Source organism: Gracilinanus agilis, chromosome 4 (genome assembly GCF_016433145.1).
Source record: "Gracilinanus agilis isolate LMUSP501 chromosome 4, AgileGrace, whole genome shotgun sequence".
Lineage (NCBI taxonomy): Eukaryota > Metazoa > Chordata > Mammalia > Didelphimorphia > Didelphidae > Gracilinanus > Gracilinanus agilis.
In genome coordinates this window covers 199,625,641-199,643,606 of record NC_058133.1, presented here as the reverse complement: position 1 = coordinate 199,643,606, position 17,966 = coordinate 199,625,641, and the positions used below count along the sequence as shown (strand labels likewise).

Here is a 17,966-nt window from a genome sequence, read left to right as displayed (position 1 = left end):
GGAGGAGACTGGCGCGCGCGCGCCCCTGTTCCCGCGGCGGCGCGCGCCCTTTACCCGCCCTTCTCCTCCCCCCCTCCCGCCCGGCCACCCCCCTCCCCCGCGCGTGGAGAGAGTTTTGTTTTTTTCCTTGGGGTGGAGCTCGCTGCACCCTGGAGCCCTGAGCAACCACACACGTGGGGGCCTGGGAGTCCTCCTGCAAGCCTGCCCACCTCCCCTAGGCAGAGCCCTGCTGCAGGGGGAGGGGAGGAGAGGGACAGGGGGGAGGGAAAGAGGCAGAGAAGAGGTGGGGGGAGACCCTTGCTAGGCCAGAGGGTGGGTGGGAAGTGTGGAGACTGCCCCCTTTCTTTTGGGGGGAGAAGTTGAAGGGAAATCCCCTGCTGCTCCCAGCCAGACTGAATTAGGGAATGGATGTGCTCTCTCCAGGGTGAAACGCCTTTCACTCCCGGGCTGGCTCAACAGGACAGAGGTGGAAGCTGGACAGGTGGACAATGAACGGAGAAGCTGACTGCCCCACCGACCTGGAGATGGCCGTACCCAAAGGCCAAGGTGGGAGAACCCTCACCCTCACCCCTCATCCCTACCCAGTGCTTATAAGTCCATTTCTCTGTGGGGCTATTGAGCTGTTCCTTTTCCCTAGCCTCAGTTTCTCCCCCCTGATCCCTTTATTTAAGATGAGGAGCCTAAAGGCCAGGGATACAATTTTCCCTTCACACCACCAGATTCTGTGCACTGCCTTCAGCACTGCCTACTGCTTATACTTTGAGCAAAATTATCTTTTGGAGGAGATGGGCCTTGATGGATGAGCTCCCATGAAGCAAGAAGAATAAGACTTTGGAAGCTCCTTGTGAGGGCAAGGAACCTGTTTTATTTATCTTTGTATCCCTCAGAATGCTCTGCACACAATAAATGCCCAATGAACATTTATTGAATTAAGACGTTATAAATCTCCAGACACCCTTAAAGCAACTGCACCCCTCTGCTCCTAGAAGATTGGACAGATATGTTATTTGTCCTCTATTCCATAGAATAACCTCAGCACTCCCATTCCCATACATAAAATACATTCCCTTTTCCATCCTGATGTTTAAGAATAAGAAGTTATCTAAGTATTCAACTTTCAGAGAACAACATGCCCCATTTCTCTTGGCCTCCAGCCAACTATGGGGATGGTGGGGATATCCATTTGACTGTAAGGTCATAAAGAATTTACTCTTTGGGTATGAAGAGGAAGATTGGTGTTGGGGGGAGGTGGAATGACAAGGCTTAAGTTTTAAGAAATTGATACGATTTCCTTTGGCTTTGGGAGGGGGAGGCTTCATTATGGTTATAGCCTATATTCAGCAACAGTTCAAATCCTTTTTTACTCTTGGAAATCCAGCCTGGTCAAAAGGAGGGGAAGGCGGAAGAAAGTATAGAGATTGGAGCATCCATCTGGCTAATGTTACCCTGGGAGGATTATGGGTCCATGTGATCTGTGGTAGGAAGGTCCTGAGTCTCTTGCAAGTTACCTACTCGATGAAAATGAGAATGAATAAACCACTTTGATTTTTACTCCTGGGATAGCTGCTTAACAACAACCTTCTTTCTCCCTCACCATCCCTAAACCAATACAGATACAGTGCAAAAAGAACCCTAAGTGCTAAGGTCTGGACTTGGATTTGTTTAGAACAGCTGTTTCAAATCCCCATCTTTGGTTTCTTAGAGAGTTAAGCCAAGAAAGCTAGGCATTCTTTCCCAAGGTACCCAACCCTCTCCTTTTCCCCTCAGGGGATACTACCTCTCTGCTTGGGACTGTAGCTTTTTTAGATTCCTATCCATCTACCTCCCTGTCCAGCCAAGGGGTTACAGCCCCCTTCCCCCTATCCAATTTCAATTCCCTTTTTTCCTATCTCAGTAGAAATCCCCCTATATTTCCCTTTCTTGTGGGATTAGGAACATTGAAGACAACCCTCCTTTACCTTCTAGTTTCTAAGTGTGATAGAGAAACATCTGTGTGAGTTTCTCAGGGTCTCTCCCACATCCATAGCCAGGGTGTTAAGCCTCAGCTACAACTTGGCAGCTGTTACCATACTCTGTCTCCCCCACTTCCTCCCCCCTCAGAGGAGCCAGCTGAACTCTGTGGGCAGTGCAGCAGTCCCTACATCCGGTCCCTTTGGGATGGGCATCCTCTGTGCCCCTGTAAGCTTTTGTTCCTTCTTCTGAATAACATGATAGAAAAGAAATTTTTTCTCCATTTCTCCTTCATTTCTTTCCCCCTCCCCCGCTCCCAAAAAGGACCCCAAACTATGGCTGCTTCCTTTTGTTGATTCTACTTAGCCTGGGCTAAAATTCTATTCCTTAGTCTGATTAGATCTCCTCTTTTCCATCTGATTTCACTGTTTATTTTGCTATTCAGAGGACCTGAGTTCAAATTCCCAACTGTACTACTTGCATGGCCATAGGCAATTCATTTTGTATCTGGGTTTCTGTTTGTTCATCCTTAAAATGAGAGAGTTGGAGAAGGTGATCTCTAGAGTCCCTGTTTAATCTATAATTCTATGAAAACACTGTTAATGCCAAAGGGAAATATAGTTGTGTCACATGGGTCCTTGGTCACTTGGATGCTACTTCAGGTGGTAGGAGACGGGAAGCAAAGGGTTCCCAAGGATAGAAAATTGGAGCTGACCTCAACTTACCTCTTATATGTGAGATGATAATTCTTCTGACATATGTTCCCCCAGTGAGAGAAGTCGAATCCTGAAAAAAGCTGGGTTTTACAGGTCAGTGTAATTCAGCAAAGAAATATTTATGAAAAACTCAAAAATATATGCCAAGTATACTAAACAAAGTAAAAAAAAAAAAATGAAGTGGTCTCTATCCTCAGGGAGCTTATATTGTCCTGATTGGAGCCCAGCCTTAGCTTTTTATAGTAGTGACGTCCACTTCCCTCCCTGACAGACCGCTGGTCCCAGGAAGATATGCTGACCTTGTTGGAATGCATGAAGAACAACCTACCTTCTAATGACAGCTCCAAGTTCAAAACCACAGAGTCCCACATGGACTGGGAGAAAGTTGCCTTTAAGGACTTCTCTGGGGATATGTGCAAACTCAAATGGGTGGAGATCTCCAATGAGGTAAACTATCTTTCATGAACTTGCCCTCCTCTCTCAAGACAGACCAACATATTTGTTCCACGGGGGTGGGTGTCCTTCTCTACCTAGTGATATATGTTTGCGGTTGTCTTCGCAAAGAGTGTGACTTGTCTGTCTGCTAGTAACAAAGGGGAGAAGGTGTTCCTGCTTCCTGTCTGTAAATGGGGCTATCTTTCATGAGTTGTCTCCCCTTCTCTCCTCCACTTAGTCTCTCTGTGTCTCTCTTTAGCCGACGTGTGAGTGTCTGTGATTCTTTGCTTGTTACTCTTACAATGTGGCCATTACTACTAAGAAAGGGAAGTTTGAGTGAGCAGTTATCCCAGCACCTAATATCCCCAATGTTGTGTTTTTGGATTTTTTTTTTTTTTTTGGTCCTTCCCAAGGTGAGGAAATTCCGTACATTGACAGAACTAATTCTAGATGCTCAGGAGCACGTCAAGAATCCTTACAAAGGCAAAAAACTCAAGGTGGGTCTTCTAGAGATTTGAGGAGGACAGAGGGAGAATGGATTTGGGGATGAAGGGGCAGAGAGGACTGACCTGGTGATCACTTTGGCCTCTCTCCTTCCAGAAACATCCAGACTTCCCCAAGAAGCCCCTGACCCCTTATTTCCGCTTCTTTATGGAGAAGCGGGCTAAGTATGCAAAACTTCACCCAGAGATGAGCAACCTGGATCTGACAAAAATCTTGTCTAAGAAGTACAAGGAGCTTCCTGAGAAGAAGAAGGTGGGGGGAGGGGAACAAACAGGCTGGAGGGTGGGGTGGGGGGTGGTTCTACTTTTCGAGCGCACACACACCATGGATGGTTGGAGTTGGGCCTGGACATTCACCCAAAGGCTCTGTCAGCCATAAGGGAACTGAGGTGGGGGTGTGCTCTCACTGCTCCCCAAGGCCATGCCTTCTTGAGAGAAGGCATGACCCGGCTGTACAGGTATGTGCACACCTAGACATAGCCTTCCTGCCCTGTAAACATTTTTGTATACATGTTCACCCACATGCATGCAGACAGGTATAGACTTTGTCTGAAACTCTAGTCATACAGATATTCCTCCTAACACAGACATGCACAGAGGCACACTCTGAACACCCACTCATGGATTAAGATTTAAGTTTCAGGAAGACTGGTGGGCAGGAAGCTGGGACTGACCTGAGCACACAGGAGATAGAAGTGGGGCAGTGACTTGACAGATTAGATTATTATATAGACTTCCCCCCAAACAGGTAGAAAATTCACAATATAACCATAACCATAGGGTTAAGGGTGGAAAGGAGGTTGGGGGCAGGAAGAGGGGAGGTGTGGGAATGAGTGGCTAGGATTTAGGATGGATGGGATAAAGATAAAAAGGAAACAAGCAGGAATCAGAGAGGGGAAGGAAAGAGAAGAGTTTGAACAAAGAAAATTGGAGGTGGGAAGAGAATAAAAGACAAGGACAAATTATACATAGGAAAGAGTGTCAGTCTTGAGTCAAAGAGAATGAGGAAGGGAAATTTGTCATTTAAAAATAGGTGTAAATGTGTTTCAAAGTCAAATAGGAACCTCATCTTTTTGGGTAATCCAAGTCATTGCTTCTTGCCCTGGTTTGACCAGAAGAGCAAGAGGTGACTGCATACATATGTGCTTCTATGCACAAATGTATATGTGTGCATATATATTAATGTATACATAATGTACAAAGAGAAGGAATGGAAAGGCAGGGAGAAGCAGTGTGATCTTATAGAAAGAACCCTAGAACTGGGAGTCAGGTCACTTGGGTTCTTGCACCTGCTCAGTGTGTGACTCTTGAGTACCTATCACCCACTCTCCCAAGGGAGCCTCACTTTTGCTTGCCTGTGAAGTGAAGGCTTTACGCTAGGTGAGCTGCATAGCCATCCAGGAGGTATTAGTTATTCTAGTAGGCCTGAAGAATCAGAGGATGGAGGTACAGAAAGGGTGGGAAGGTAGAAGACAAGAGAGCTCAGAGAAGAAAAGATAAAATGGAGGGTTTGATGTAAGTGAAGAAAAAGGATAGAAATATTAAAGAGAATTCAACAAGGGAGAAAAATGAAAGGAAGAAGAGATAATCTGGGGAACAGGAATACAAAGATACCATTCAGAAACAGGGAAGAGGATTGAAGCAACTACTGGGAGGAAGGGTGGAGGATAAGCAAATCCTGCCCCCAATTCTTGCTATCTGTGTGGCCTTGGCAACATTACTTAAATCTTGTGCCTCAGTTCCTGCCTCTGAAAGACAGGGTTGGATGAGATGATCTCATAGCCCTAAATCTTAGGATCTGAAATAGGAAGGAGAAAACCAATAGGAAGAAATATGAGGCAAATAAGGGTTAGACAGGAAATGTCTATGCAGGGTAGGGAAAGATTAGAGAAGATGTAAGATGGAATTGGGGAAACAGAATATAGACTTAAAAATCTAAGGAAATGGAATGAAGAAAAGCAGAGAGAGAAGGGATAGGACATCACAGGAAACCTGATAGCCAGAAACTTAAATTTATAAAGAAGGCAGCTAAATTAGAGCATAGTGGCATGACAGAAACAAAGCGATTCAGGGTTTAATAAATAGCAAGGGACCTTTATAGACTTAAAATGCTCCCATTTTCAGAAACAGGCCCATCCCATAAAGGGAAATATGACTAACTCCTGTTCATGTAATACTTTAGGGTTTTCAGAATCCCTTACACAGTCTCATTTGTAGCTCTCAGCAGCCCTGTGGAAGTTGGGAGTTTGGGCTGCAAAAGAATGAGTCACTTGGCCAAGGTCACAGGGCTAGGAAATATTGGAATTGGGGCCTTCTGATCCAGGTTCGAGTTTAGTATCCTTTTTCCTCCATTCCAATGCCTGAAACTTTTCCCTTCAGGCCCCCTAGGGAAAGCTGGCAGTGAGACAGGAAAAATAACCTAGGCAGGAGAGGATCTCAATCATCCGAAGCCAGAGAGGGACCTTGAGCAGCTGTCTCATCTGAACTTCCCAGAAGGGGAAATGGAGGTTAAATGGCTTCCTGAGGGTCCCACAGAGGCGAGATTTGAATCTAGGTCCTTGGAACTTGGAGCCAGTGCTGGGGTGGAAAAAGAGGCTAGAAGAGTTGATTAGGGAGATGGCTACAGTTCCTTAGTGCCCTTGCCGTTAGAGGCAGGCAGATCATCCCTCTAGCTAGCCTGACCTGCTCCCTCCCCTAAGCGGAGTCTCCTATAGTCCTTCCATCCATGGGCCGAGTTCCTGGGACCTTTGCTGGTGTGGGGAAAGGCGGGCCCTGATTGCTTCATAACCCCTCCTCCCCTCCCCCTAGATGAAGTACATTCAGGATTTCCAGAGAGAGAAACAGGAGTTTGAACGGAACCTGGCTCGGTTCAGGTAAGGGAGTGGGATTGGAGCAGGGTCTAGGGCACAGTGTGGAGAGGCCCCAATTCTAGGGGAGACCCCCAGCGATAGCTGGATGGGGGAGCTCCCTGGCACAGCCTCCAGCCACATTGGCCCTTAGAACCTCGGTGGTGGTGGCAGACTCTCTGGGAGGGCCCCAGGTCTTTGCTTCAGCGCCCACTTACTGGTACCCTCTGGCTAGGGAGGATCACCCTGACCTAATCCAGAATGCCAAGAAGTCGGACGTGCCCGAGAAACCCAAAACCCCTCAGCAGCTGTGGTACACCCATGAGAAGAAGGTTTATCTGAAAGTTCGCCCTGATGTGAGTGGGCTGGGGGTCTGGGAGGGTTGGGGGGAGGGAGGTGTGGGGCACTGCGCCAGGAGGGACCGTGCAAGGCGGTGGGGAGCAGGAAAGGAGAGCCCGTGGGCAGGGGGCGTATTGCATGGACGAGGCCCGGGGCTGGACAGTATGTGTGTGTGAGAGAGAGTGTCTGCGCACGCTTGTTACCCTGCAAGAGAGGGGGGGACCCTCCTCTCCACCCTCCCCTTGCAGCCCGTCGAGGACGCTGATGTGTCCTCGCGTGGCTTCCTGCCCCCCCCTCCTTGGGGGAGGGGGTCTCTCTGCCCCCCTCCCCCACCCCCGCCCGGGCTGCCTGTGTGTGTCTGACGGCTTTTGGTTTCCAGGCCACTACGAAGGAGGTGAAGGACTCCCTGGGGAAGCAGTGGTCTCAGCTCTCGGACAAAAAGAGGCTGAAATGGATTCATAAGGCCCTGGAGCAGCGGAAGGAGTATGAGGTCAGGCTTCCGCTGCATTCCACCACTGGGCCCCCCAGCCCCTCGCCCCAGCTCTTCATGACTTGGGGCGGGGCAGGGGACCCCCAGAGGGCCCCCTCACCCCTCCACCCTCACCCACTCTACTCCATTGCCACCTCGCTCTGGTTTTGGGAAGTTCCTTCCAGGCTGAGCGAAGGGAGGTGTTCAATCCCTGGCCCAAAATAGAGGGAGGGGCCATTGTGGCCCCCTTTCCTCTCCCTCCCCCCACCCTTGACCCCCCTTAAAGGCTCAGGCTAGAGCAGGGCAGGGCGCTTTTAAACCAACCCCCAACCCCCCCTCTGCCAGGGGGTGAGGGCATGGCCAGAGAGCTGGCTGCTCCCGTCCCCCCAGCTTCTTTCTTCCTCCCCTTTCTGCCCAGAAGCGGCTGGCCTCTCGCAAGCTATCCCTGCTAACCCCTCGCCCCCGTTCGCCCCTCCCTCCACCCTCTCCCTGATTCTGCAGGAGATCATGAGAGACTACATCCAGAAGCACCCGGAGCTCAACATCAGTGAGGAAGGCATCACCAAGTCCACCCTCACAAAGGCCGAGCGGCAGCTCAAGGACAAGTTCGATGGACGACCCACCAAGCCGCCTCCGTAAGAAGGGGGAGGGGAAGAATGGGGGCTGGGGGGCAGCCCGTAACCTACAGGCAGCCTCATTCCTCCCACCACCACCCCCCACCCCCCGGAGCAGCGGGTGCTTCTTCCTTAATGACCCCCCCCCCAATGCCTCCGCCCTCCCCCAGGAATAGTTACTCCCTCTACTGTGCGGAGCTCATGGCCAACATGAAGGACGTCCCAAGTACAGAAAGAATGGTGCTTTGTAGTCAGCAGTGGAAGCTTCTTTCCCAGAAAGAAAAAGATGCCTACCACAAGAAGTGTGACCAGGTGAGTGCAGGCTGGGTGGTGGGAGAGGAGGGGAGAGAGGACCACGATGGAGGGTCGGCACCACATCCCCATCACTTCCCCTACCCACACCTGTGCCTCTTCAAGGGATGGCTTCATCCAGAGGTTCTTAACCTAGGTCCTAGACTCCACAAGAGGGGGCCCATGAGCTTAGATTGAGGGGAGATCTCTTTTTTTTTTTCCCCATTAAACTCTAACTTTAAATTTATCATTCCTTTCAGTTATTTAAAAACATTCTTCTGAGCAGGGGACCAAGGGCTTCATTAGACACCAGAGTAGTGCCTGACACAAACATTTAACATCAATCTTCAAAATCTGGTAGATTCAGGACTCCTGTTTTATACTTGTAAAAATTATTGAGGAACCCCTACAGAACTTTTGTTAACAATATTGTGGGGGCAGCCTGGTGGCTTAGTGGATAGAGTGCTAGGTTTGGAGTTGGAAGGACCGAGGTTTGAATCTGACCTCAGTCCCTTCCTAACTGTGTGACTCTGGGCAAGTCACTTAACTCCAATAGCCTGGCCCTTACTGCTCTTCTTCCTTGGATGAACGGTTTCAGCTTTTGCTGCCACTAAGCTGTCATCTTGACTCCACCCCCTGCTCTCCTGCCTTGGAACTGATATTTGTATCAATTCTAAGATAGAAGATAAGTGGGATGGGGGAGAGGGAGAGAGAGAGAAGAGAAGAGAGAGAGAAGAGAGAGAGGGGGAGAGTCAGAGAGAAGGAGGAAGAGAGAGACAGAAAGTGGGGGAAATAATCAGAGAGAGGGGAAGAAAGAGACATACAGGGGAAAAGAGGGAGGGAGAGAAGGAAGAGAGATTTTGAAAATAGTTTTGACCTGGTAGATAAACCGAAACTTTCCTGTGGGGCCTCAGGAGTCCCTGAACGACCTTCTGAGAAGTGCTCCCCATTCCCTCCTCATCCTTCTCCCTCATCCCATGCACCCACCTTGTCCTCCCTGAAATAGCAGCAGCACCCAGAAATCTTTTCTGCAAAGGCCCTTGTGCTTCAGAACATAGGATTTCAAGATTTTTTTTCTGGTCAGAAACTTAGTCCTTTACAGTTTGCTCCCTGCATGCCCCTTTCTGCACACCTCCTACACCATCTGAATGATTTTTGTAGACCTTAGAGGGAAGTTTTATAGATTTAGGAAACATAAATCATTTCTTTAGTGGATCTAAATGCCAAACTTGTCCAGTTATCTCCTTGCCTTCCCCTGAAAAGAGTGAAAAAAACAGGCTACCATGACTAACTCTCCTCCCTACTTCCCCAGAAAAAGAAAGATTATGAGATTGAACTCCTGCGCTTTCTGGAGGTGAGTGCTGGACATGGGCAGCCCCTGGGAGAAGAGGGATGAAGGCAGAGTCGCAGAGGAGAATCCAGAGGATCCTGGGACCGGGTCTAGCTAGGGGGAGGGTAACCAGCAAGACAGACTCCTAGTTTTTAATCTAGATGTCACAGGCTGACAAGTCAAGTGGAGTTGTCATCACATTCATACAAACCTACATGAACCACCCTGGCAGGCCAGGAGCCTTTGTTAGTTGGAAGAAGAGGAGAAGCTCAACAAGGTGGCATAGTAGATAGAGCATTAGACTTGGGAGTCAGGAAGACCTGAATTCAAATCCAGCTTCTGTCACTTAAGTGGTTGGGTAACCTTGGGTAACCTACTTCACTTTGTCTCAGTTTCCTCATCTCTAAAATGGGGATAACCATAGCCCCCTCCTCCCAGGGTTGTTGTGAGGCTAAAATGATAAAATAATTATAAAATGCTTAGTACAGTGCCTGGTACCTAGTAGGTGCTAAATGAGTGTCAACTAATATCATTATTAGCACTCTGCCTAGCACTTAAGCACTATATGAAAATAGTATATAATAATTATTAATTTATCAAAACTAATAATAAACTGTAATAATAAGTTATTAAAGTATTTAGCACTGTGTTTGGTATATAAGTGCTATATATAAAATGTTACAAAATATTGCATAATTATTATTAATAAAGCCCTTAGCACTATGTCTAACACATAAGCACTATATAAATAATACTTTATGTAATTATTAAATCATTCATTGTGTTAATACACTAAATATCATAATTAATACAAGTATTATTATTAAAGCACTTAGTTTTATGCCTGGCACATAAGTGCTATATGTAAATAATATATGTTATATTATTTATATATATATTTTTGAGTCTATTACCTTTTGTCTTAGAATCAATACTGTGTATTGGTTCCAAGGCAAAAGAGTGGTAAGGGCTAGGCAATGAGAGTAAGTGACTCCTCCAGGGTCACACAGCTAGGAAGTATTGGAGACCACATTTGAACCCAGGACCTCCTGTCTCCAGGCCTGGCTCTCCATCCACTGAGCCACCTAGCCATCCCCCTCTATAACCATTATTATTAAATGCACAAGGTAATCAGTATGTATAAACTAGAGATAGAGATAGAGCATATTATGTAATGGTAACTATTATTATTAAAGCAGCACTGTGCCTTGCACATGTATATAAGTTATATTTATTTTATGATAATAGTTATTATTAACATACTTAGCACTGTACCCGGTGCATAGTAAAGTGTTTTATAAATGCAAACTATTATTATTATTATAGCACTTAGAACCATGTTTGACATGTAGTAAATGCTAGGTAAATGTTAATTATAGTCATTTTATTCTCCCTTCCTAGAGCCCTGGCTCTCAAGGCAGAGGACCTGGGTTCAAACCCCACCTCTGGCACTTATCAGCCTGTGTGGCCTTAGAGGAGCCACTTATGATTCCTGAAACTCAATTTCCTCATTTGTTTTTAAAAAAAAAAAAGATGAGGAGTTTGGCCTCTGAGACACAGCCATACATAGGTGATCCCTATGACCCCAGGGCAGAGCTTAGGTAGCAGCTTAGAATTTCCTGGCTCCCCTTCCAGGGGCTCAGACAGGAAGGCAGGCAGGAAGGAAAGAGCAGCCCCCAAACCCATGTCCCTTCCCCCCTCCTCAGAGCCTGCCTGAGGAAGAACAGCAGCGTGTCCTGGGAGAGGAGAAGATGTTGGGCATCAATAGGAAGCGAGCCACCAGCCCTGCCTCAAAGAAACCTTCTCCAGATGGTAGCAAGGTAAGCGATGGACCGAGTGGAGTGGTGCCCTGTACGAGTCCCCTGGGGTGCTGGTGTGTGCCCCGGGCTGTTTGATGGGCTCTGAGAATCCTACCAGATCGTGCTCAGCTTCCTTCTTTGCTAGGGTGGATCCGAGAAGCCCAAGCGGCCCGTCTCCGCCATGTTCATCTTCTCAGAGGAAAAGCGACGCCAGCTGCAGGAGGAGCGGCCTGAGCTGTCAGAGAGCGAGCTGACCCGGCTCTTGGCACGCATGTGGAATGACCTGTCCGAGAAGAAGAAGGTTGGGGGGTGGTCAGAGAGCGCCGCCTTTTCTAGCTCCTACAAGGAAAGGCCTTAAAGGCCGCTGAGCGCGACCCCCTCGTCTCACAGACGGGGACGCTGAGGGAAGCTGTGGGGGGCGAGGAAGAAGGCTCCTCGAGGCAGCCAGTGTAAGAGCGGCCTGGCCTCTCAAGGATGCTCCGAGGGAGACGGCGTCACCCCCACACGTGTGCCTGTTACCCAGCAGCCCTCCCTCCTAAGGCAGGCCGCTCGAGGCAGGTCGGGGGGCCCAGCGGAGAGGCGCAAAGGTCAGATCCCGCCTCAGACACTTACTAGCGATGGGACCTGGGCAAGTTACTTCGCCTTTGTGGGCCTCTATTTTCCTCCTCTAAAATGGGATTCATAATAGCACTTTCCTCACGAGGTGGTGGTATCAAATGAAATAATATTTTGTAAAGCGCTTCTCCTCGGTAGCTTGTGCTTCGCACAGGGCCTATAGAAGTGCCATATAAAAGTTATCATTACACGGCCAGGTTATGTGTGCCTCTTGGGCGGCTCTAGAGGACTGGATCAAAGGATCATAGATTTAGAGTTAGAGAAAGGGCCAACTCCCTCATTTTACCGATGAAAAGAGCATAGAGAGGGCCAGTGACTTGCCCAGAGTCACAGAGCTAGTAAGTGTCTGGAGGCAGGATTTGAACTCTGGCAAGCTCCGCACAGCCCCAGCTAGAGGCCTCATGGGGTGGGCATAGGCAGAGCAGTAGCTCGGGGAGCCCTCCCTGGGGGCTTGAACCATCTCTCTTCCCTGCAGAGGGATCCTAGTTCTTAGGAGGCTGGGGGTGGGGGTCCCTCAAGGCAGCCGAGGCACTGACTGCCCTTTCCCACCCTCCCGCCGCCAGGCCAAGTATAAGGCGAGGGAGGCGGCCCTGAAGGCACAGTCCGAGAGGAAGCCGGGCACGGAGAGGGAGGAGCGGGGAAAGCTGCCCGAGTCGCCCAAGACTGCAGAGGAGATCTGGCAGCAGAGCGTCATCGGAGACTACCTGGCACGTTTCAAGGTTGGAAGGCGGGGTGAGGGGAGTGGGGCTGATGGAGTTGCCAAGGGGAGGGAGAAGACGCCTCCTCATCCTCGAGCCCAAGTGAGCAGGCCTGCTTGGAGTGCATGTGGGCCGGGGTGGAGACCCCCCTCCTCCTGCTGACTCGGGACCCTCCTCACTGCTGACCCTTGTCCTCTCCTTGGCCAGAATGACCGGGTGAAAGCCCTGAAGGCTATGGAGGTAACCTGGAACAACATGGAAAAGAAGGAAAAGCTGATGTGGATTAAGAAGGCAGCTGAGGACCAGAAGAGATATGAGGTATGAGGGGATACAGGGAGAGGGACCCCAGAGGCTTGGCGACGTGGAGCACGCCCAAACTCCTTCACTGGTACCCTGCCCAGGGCTCTTGTACTATTGCTCAATCCAAGTCCTCAGGCTTCTAAGAGAAGCCCCCTTCTTTTGTTGCGGGGCAATTGTTCTGTTCTTTACATGACCCCATAATTTATTTAGTCATTCCCCAGAAGGTGGATGCCCCCTTAGTTTCCAGTCCTTCACCACTACCAAAAGAGCAACTACAAACATCTTTGTAACTACTGGTCCTTTTCCTCCTTGACTCCTTTGGGGTACAGTGCCCAGCTTCGTGCCCTTGCTTCATTTCTTCCTGGCCTGGGTGAAGGGCAGGGATTAGCATTGTTCCTGGCAGCCCCTAGTAGATGCTTAATAAAGGCTCGTAGACTTGGGTTGCATTATATCCTGGCATGCTCTGAATGGACGAGGTTAAGGATCAGTGGCATGTCTTTGAGGGCTAGGGTGGGTGGATGGGTCTTGGGCACTAATGGGAGCTTTTCCCCATTATCTTGTAGAGAGAACTGAGTGAGATGCGGGCTCCCCCAGCAGCTGCCAATTCCTCCAAGAAGATGAAGTTCCAGGGGGAGCCCAAAAAGCCCCCCATGTGAGTCAATGCCTGGGGAGGGGGGTGGGCTGTGGTGCACAGGCTCTTCCCAGGGCTGGAGTTGTGACAGGGATCTCTGGTCACTTCCCCCTTAGGAATGGTTACCAGAAGTTCTCCCAGGAACTGCTGTCCAATGGGGAGCTGAACCACCTGCCCCTGAAAGAGAGAATGGTGGAGATTGGCAGCCGGTGGCAACGGATTTCCCAGGGCCAGAAGGAACATTACAAGAAACTGGCAGAGGAGCAACAAAAGCAATACAAGGTGCACTTGGACCTCTGGGTCAAGGTGAGAGTCAGGGTGCAGAGGGAGGAGGGAGATCCCCACATGAGTCACCATCCCATAGCACTTTGGAGATTTCAGAGTGCTCCCCTCACAGTAGCAGCCACACACAGAGTAGGTAAGCAACAAGGATTATTCTCTCTCTCAGACAAGGAAACTCAAGCTACAAGAATTCATAGGATTGTAGGTTTAGAGCCAACTCCACAATTTTACAGATGAGGAAACTGAGGCCCAGAGAAATTAGTAGGATCCTAGATTTGGAGCTGGTAGGGGCCAACCCCTTCATTTTACAGATGAGCAAACTGAGGCCCAGATGTTGAATGATTTGCCCAGGATCACATGGCTAGGATTTGCACTGGAGTCTTTGGCTCTAAATCCATTCCTCTACTCCTTGGTGGAGTCTCATAGCTGGTAATGGTTAAAACAGATTGGTGCCCCATCACAAAGTTCTTGGCACTGTGTCAAGCACTGTGAAGCCTGAGGATTCCTCTCAGGGGAAGCTCTGGTCTGGCCTGTGTTGGCTGCGATGATGCCCGCAGTGGACATGGTTTTCCACTGGGTGACCTTGGACCTCTCAGGCCCATCTGAGTTCAAATCCAGCCTCAGATGCTTCCTAGCTGGGTGACCCTGGGCAAGTTACTCCGCCCTGTTCTCAGTTTCCTCATCTGTAAAATGAGTTGGAGAAGGAAATAACAAATCCCTCCAGTATCTTTGCCAAGAAGACCCCAAAAAGAGGAACATGACTGAAATGACCAAACCATAGCCCAGGTTGTTAGGAAATGAGATATTCGTAAAGGACTTTATAAATCTTAAAAGTACTATAAAAATGCTAGATGCTATCATCATCATCATCATCATTATTATTATTACCTTTATTATAGTAATAGTAAAATGAGGTGGGATGGTGGGGCGGGGAGGACTTAGCAAAAGTGGAGACAGAAGGTATCCAGTATTCCAAAAATCCATGTTGGGTTTGCTGGCAGTGGCAAGCAGCTGCTCAGAACTAGCTGTATAATTAATCTAATCACGTTCCACTTCATTTTAAAAATTACTCACTAATAGAACCAGCTCAGTAGCAAAGTGGATAGAGACTGAGGCCCTGGGTTCAAATTTAGCCTCAGACATTTCTGGCTATGGGCAAGTCACTTAACTCCCATTGCCTAGCCCCAGACACTTTTCTGTCTTAGAATTAATACTGAGATAGAAGACAAGGATTTTTAAAAATTATTCACCCAACAAAGGAGTAGAGCTTTAGGGTTTGCAAAGGGCACCCCTTAAAAGAACTCAGTGGGACAGACAGTAGTACAGTTATTGACTTGCTCATTTTAGAAATGAGGAAAAACCTCTTGAGAGGTCTCTGGAAAACTTGGCCTTGTTTGTGGCACAGTGTCCGGGGCAGGATGACCCCACAGGTCTCCTAACTCCCAGGTCCAACAAGCCTGTTTCCCTGGCCCTGGCATCTTGTCCCCCAAAGGAGGGATAGGGAGCCAGAGAGAGACCAGGACTGGCCTTCATCCCTTAAAACTGTAGGGCTCACACATATGGAACCAAACTTAGCAGGTGGTTGTAGCTAAGTAGGTTAAAAAGAAACCGCTTCCAAGTGTCAGATCAGTCCACCACAGGCTTCCTGGTGGAAGTAAAAGAAGAGAAATGTTTATTAATAGCTGACCGGGGCCAGCTAGGTGGCTTCATGGATTGAGAGGGCCAGACCTAGAGACAGAAGGTGTGCTGGGTTCAAATCTGGCCTCAGACATTTCCTAGGCAAGTCACTTCACCCCCATGGCCCAGCCCTTGCTACTCTTTTGCCTTGGAACCATTACGCAATATTGATTCTAAGACCAAAAGTAAAAGTTTAAGAAGAAATACTAATAACTGATCCCTCTGCCAGTCCTAACCTTGTGCCGTTCTCCCTCCAAATCCTTTGTGGAGATTTTGCATTTGGGGGGTTGTGGGATGGGGGTGTCGCCCAGATTTCCATAAAAGGAGAATGCTGCCTCCTCTCACACCTGTCTGCCTTCTTGCCCTCCAGAGTCTGTCCCCCCAGGACCGCGCTGCTTACAAAGAATACATTTCTAATGTGAGTCTGGGGCCGAGGGCAGGAGAGGAGGGAGGGTCTGAAGAGCGGCCAGGCGCTCTGCTCACCTTCCCATCGCTCTCCCACAGAAACGCAAGAGCATGACCAAGCTTCGAGGCCCAAACCCCAAGTCTAAGCCCACCATGCAGTCCAAGTCGGTGAGTGGGGGGGACGGGAGAGAGGGGGTGGCATCGCCCCCGGGCAGGGAGAGCTCCCCATGGACCACAAGGGTCTTTCTCTCCTGCCCGCAGGAGTCCGAGGACGACGACGATGACGACGAGGAAGAGGAAGAGGACGAAGAGGATGATGATGATGATGAAAATGGGGACTCCTCCGATGAGGGGGGCGACTCTTCCGAGTCTAGCAGTGAGGATGAGAGCGAGGATGGGGATGAGGTAAGCGCTCAGGAGAGTGGCGGCTAGAACAGGCTCGAGGAGGCATTCGGATGGGAGAGTGAAGGCAAGGCCATTGACAAGGAGGCCGGGACCTCTTAGAGTCAATACTGAGTATCGCTTCTAAGGCAGAAGAGTGGTAAGGGCCGGGCAGTGGGGGTGAAGTAACTTACCCAGGCTCACCCAGTGAGGGAGTGTCTGAGGACAGATTTGAACCCAGGACCTCCTGTCTCTAGGCCTGGCTCTCTTAATCCTCCAAGCCACCCCATTGCCCCTGACCAGACCTCTTTTAAGGTACATTCCCATGGCTGCTGGATTTAAGGTTCTGTTCCTCCCTGTGGCCAAGGACTCCCACCGTCCCTAGAGAAAAGATGGGGCAGAGTCCCTCCCCCCATCTCAGTGCTATTCTTTAACTCTTTCAGAATGATGATGATGAAGAGGATGACGATGAAGATGAGGACGAGGATGAAGATGAAGACAATGAGTCAGAGGGGAGCAGCTCCAGCTCATCCTCCTCGGGGGACTCTTCTGACTCCGACTCCAACTGAGCCCTGGGGGGAGGCCAGGCCTGCCTCTGTACCCCCAGGGGACTAGGAAAGCCTTTGGAGGGGCTGGGAGGGGGGCCCTGTGGGGTAGGAAGGGGTTGAAGGGAGAGTCCCCTCTGTGACTCCTTTTTTTTTTTTCACCCCCTCTAGTTCTGCTCCCACCCAACCCCATTTTTTTTTTTAAAGCAAAATGCATGGGGGGGGTGAGGGTGGGGGGAGCCCAGGCTAGGACTCTGCAACCTTAGAGAGATATTAGTCCTGGGGGAGCCTCCGGGGGAATGACCATCAGACTGAGCCAGTGTCTACCCTTCCTTCCTCCTCAACCCTACTCCCAGGATCTCTTCACAGTCCCCCTTTGTCCCCCCCCCCCCTCCAGCTGCCCACCCTGGACCATGGGTCTCACTGCACTTACAGCTCCTAGCATGGACATTGGAATGGGGCTGGAGGGAAGGAGGGGTGCACAGGGGTTGGAATGGGTTTTCAGGGGGGTGGAGAGGCTTTGAAGGGTGGAGTGTGGCCCTTCTCCCCACTTTCTCCATTTGGGGGAGGGAGTTCTGAAGCTGTGCCCTACGCTCATTCTCCCGCCCCCTGTGTGACTGGTTGCCTTGACCACTGCGTTGGAACTGGGGGTATGGGGACATTTGCAGGGGGTCCTTTAAGAAGATGGGGGTGGTCCTGAGTCCTCCTGCCCTGGCTAACCCTTGCAGGAAGGAGCTCCCCCTGCCCCTCAGGGCAGCAGTCTTTTTTATATATGTGTATATAATTTTTTTTAAGCTCTGAGCTGTCAACGAGATGTTTCCTACCGATCTCCGCTACTGTCTCTGTCTGTTCTGTCGTTTGGGGGTTGGGGGGACTGGGGGGGTGTCATTTTTAAAAAATTGTCTTGAGTGTGGAAGCATGTGTGGCCTGTATATAGCGTGTGTGTGTGTGTGAGTGTGTGTATGTGAGAGAGAGAGAGAGAGAGAGAGAGAGAGAGAGAGAGAGAGAGAGAGAGAGAGAGAAAGAAATGAGGCCTGACTCCTCTGGCCTTTAGTTAAAGTGGAAAGAAGGGAAGTGGGGAGCAGCCCGCAGGCTCACCTGTCTTGTCTCTCTTACCCTGCCCCCAAGGGAAAGAGGCTG

General features: G+C 49.7%; 1 protein-coding gene across 3 annotated transcripts in view; it reads left to right on the top strand.

Annotated features, from left to right (window-relative positions):
• The window catches only part of UBTF (upstream binding transcription factor), a 27,932-nt gene extending 10,279 nt beyond the window's left edge, over positions 1–17,653 (top strand). The window contains exons 2-21 of one of the 3 annotated variants that reach the window (XM_044676178.1): positions 424–546; positions 2,938–3,113; positions 3,515–3,598; positions 3,702–3,857; positions 6,413–6,477; positions 6,686–6,806; positions 7,169–7,279; positions 7,760–7,893; positions 8,043–8,184; positions 9,476–9,517; positions 11,200–11,313; positions 11,438–11,593; positions 12,471–12,626; positions 12,813–12,923; positions 13,469–13,557; positions 13,653–13,842; positions 15,866–15,913; positions 16,000–16,068; positions 16,162–16,305; positions 16,725–17,653. In XM_044676178.1, coding sequence (XP_044532113.1) covers positions 489–546; positions 2,938–3,113; positions 3,515–3,598; positions 3,702–3,857; positions 6,413–6,477; positions 6,686–6,806; positions 7,169–7,279; positions 7,760–7,893; positions 8,043–8,184; positions 9,476–9,517; positions 11,200–11,313; positions 11,438–11,593; positions 12,471–12,626; positions 12,813–12,923; positions 13,469–13,557; positions 13,653–13,842; positions 15,866–15,913; positions 16,000–16,068; positions 16,162–16,305; positions 16,725–16,850 — 2,292 coding nt within the window. In that variant the 5' untranslated portion in view covers positions 424–488 and the 3' untranslated portion in view covers positions 16,851–17,653. Of the gene's footprint in view, positions 1–375; positions 547–2,937; positions 3,114–3,514; positions 3,599–3,701; positions 3,858–6,412; positions 6,478–6,685; positions 6,807–7,168; positions 7,280–7,759; positions 7,894–8,042; positions 8,185–9,475; positions 9,518–11,199; positions 11,314–11,437; positions 11,594–12,470; positions 12,627–12,812; positions 12,924–13,468; positions 13,558–13,652; positions 13,843–15,865; positions 15,914–15,999; positions 16,069–16,161; positions 16,306–16,724 lie in introns of those variants that run through there. The other 2 variants (XM_044676179.1, XM_044676180.1) reach the window with 2 other exon arrangements.
• The last annotated feature ends 313 nt before the right edge of the window (positions 17,654–17,966 follow it).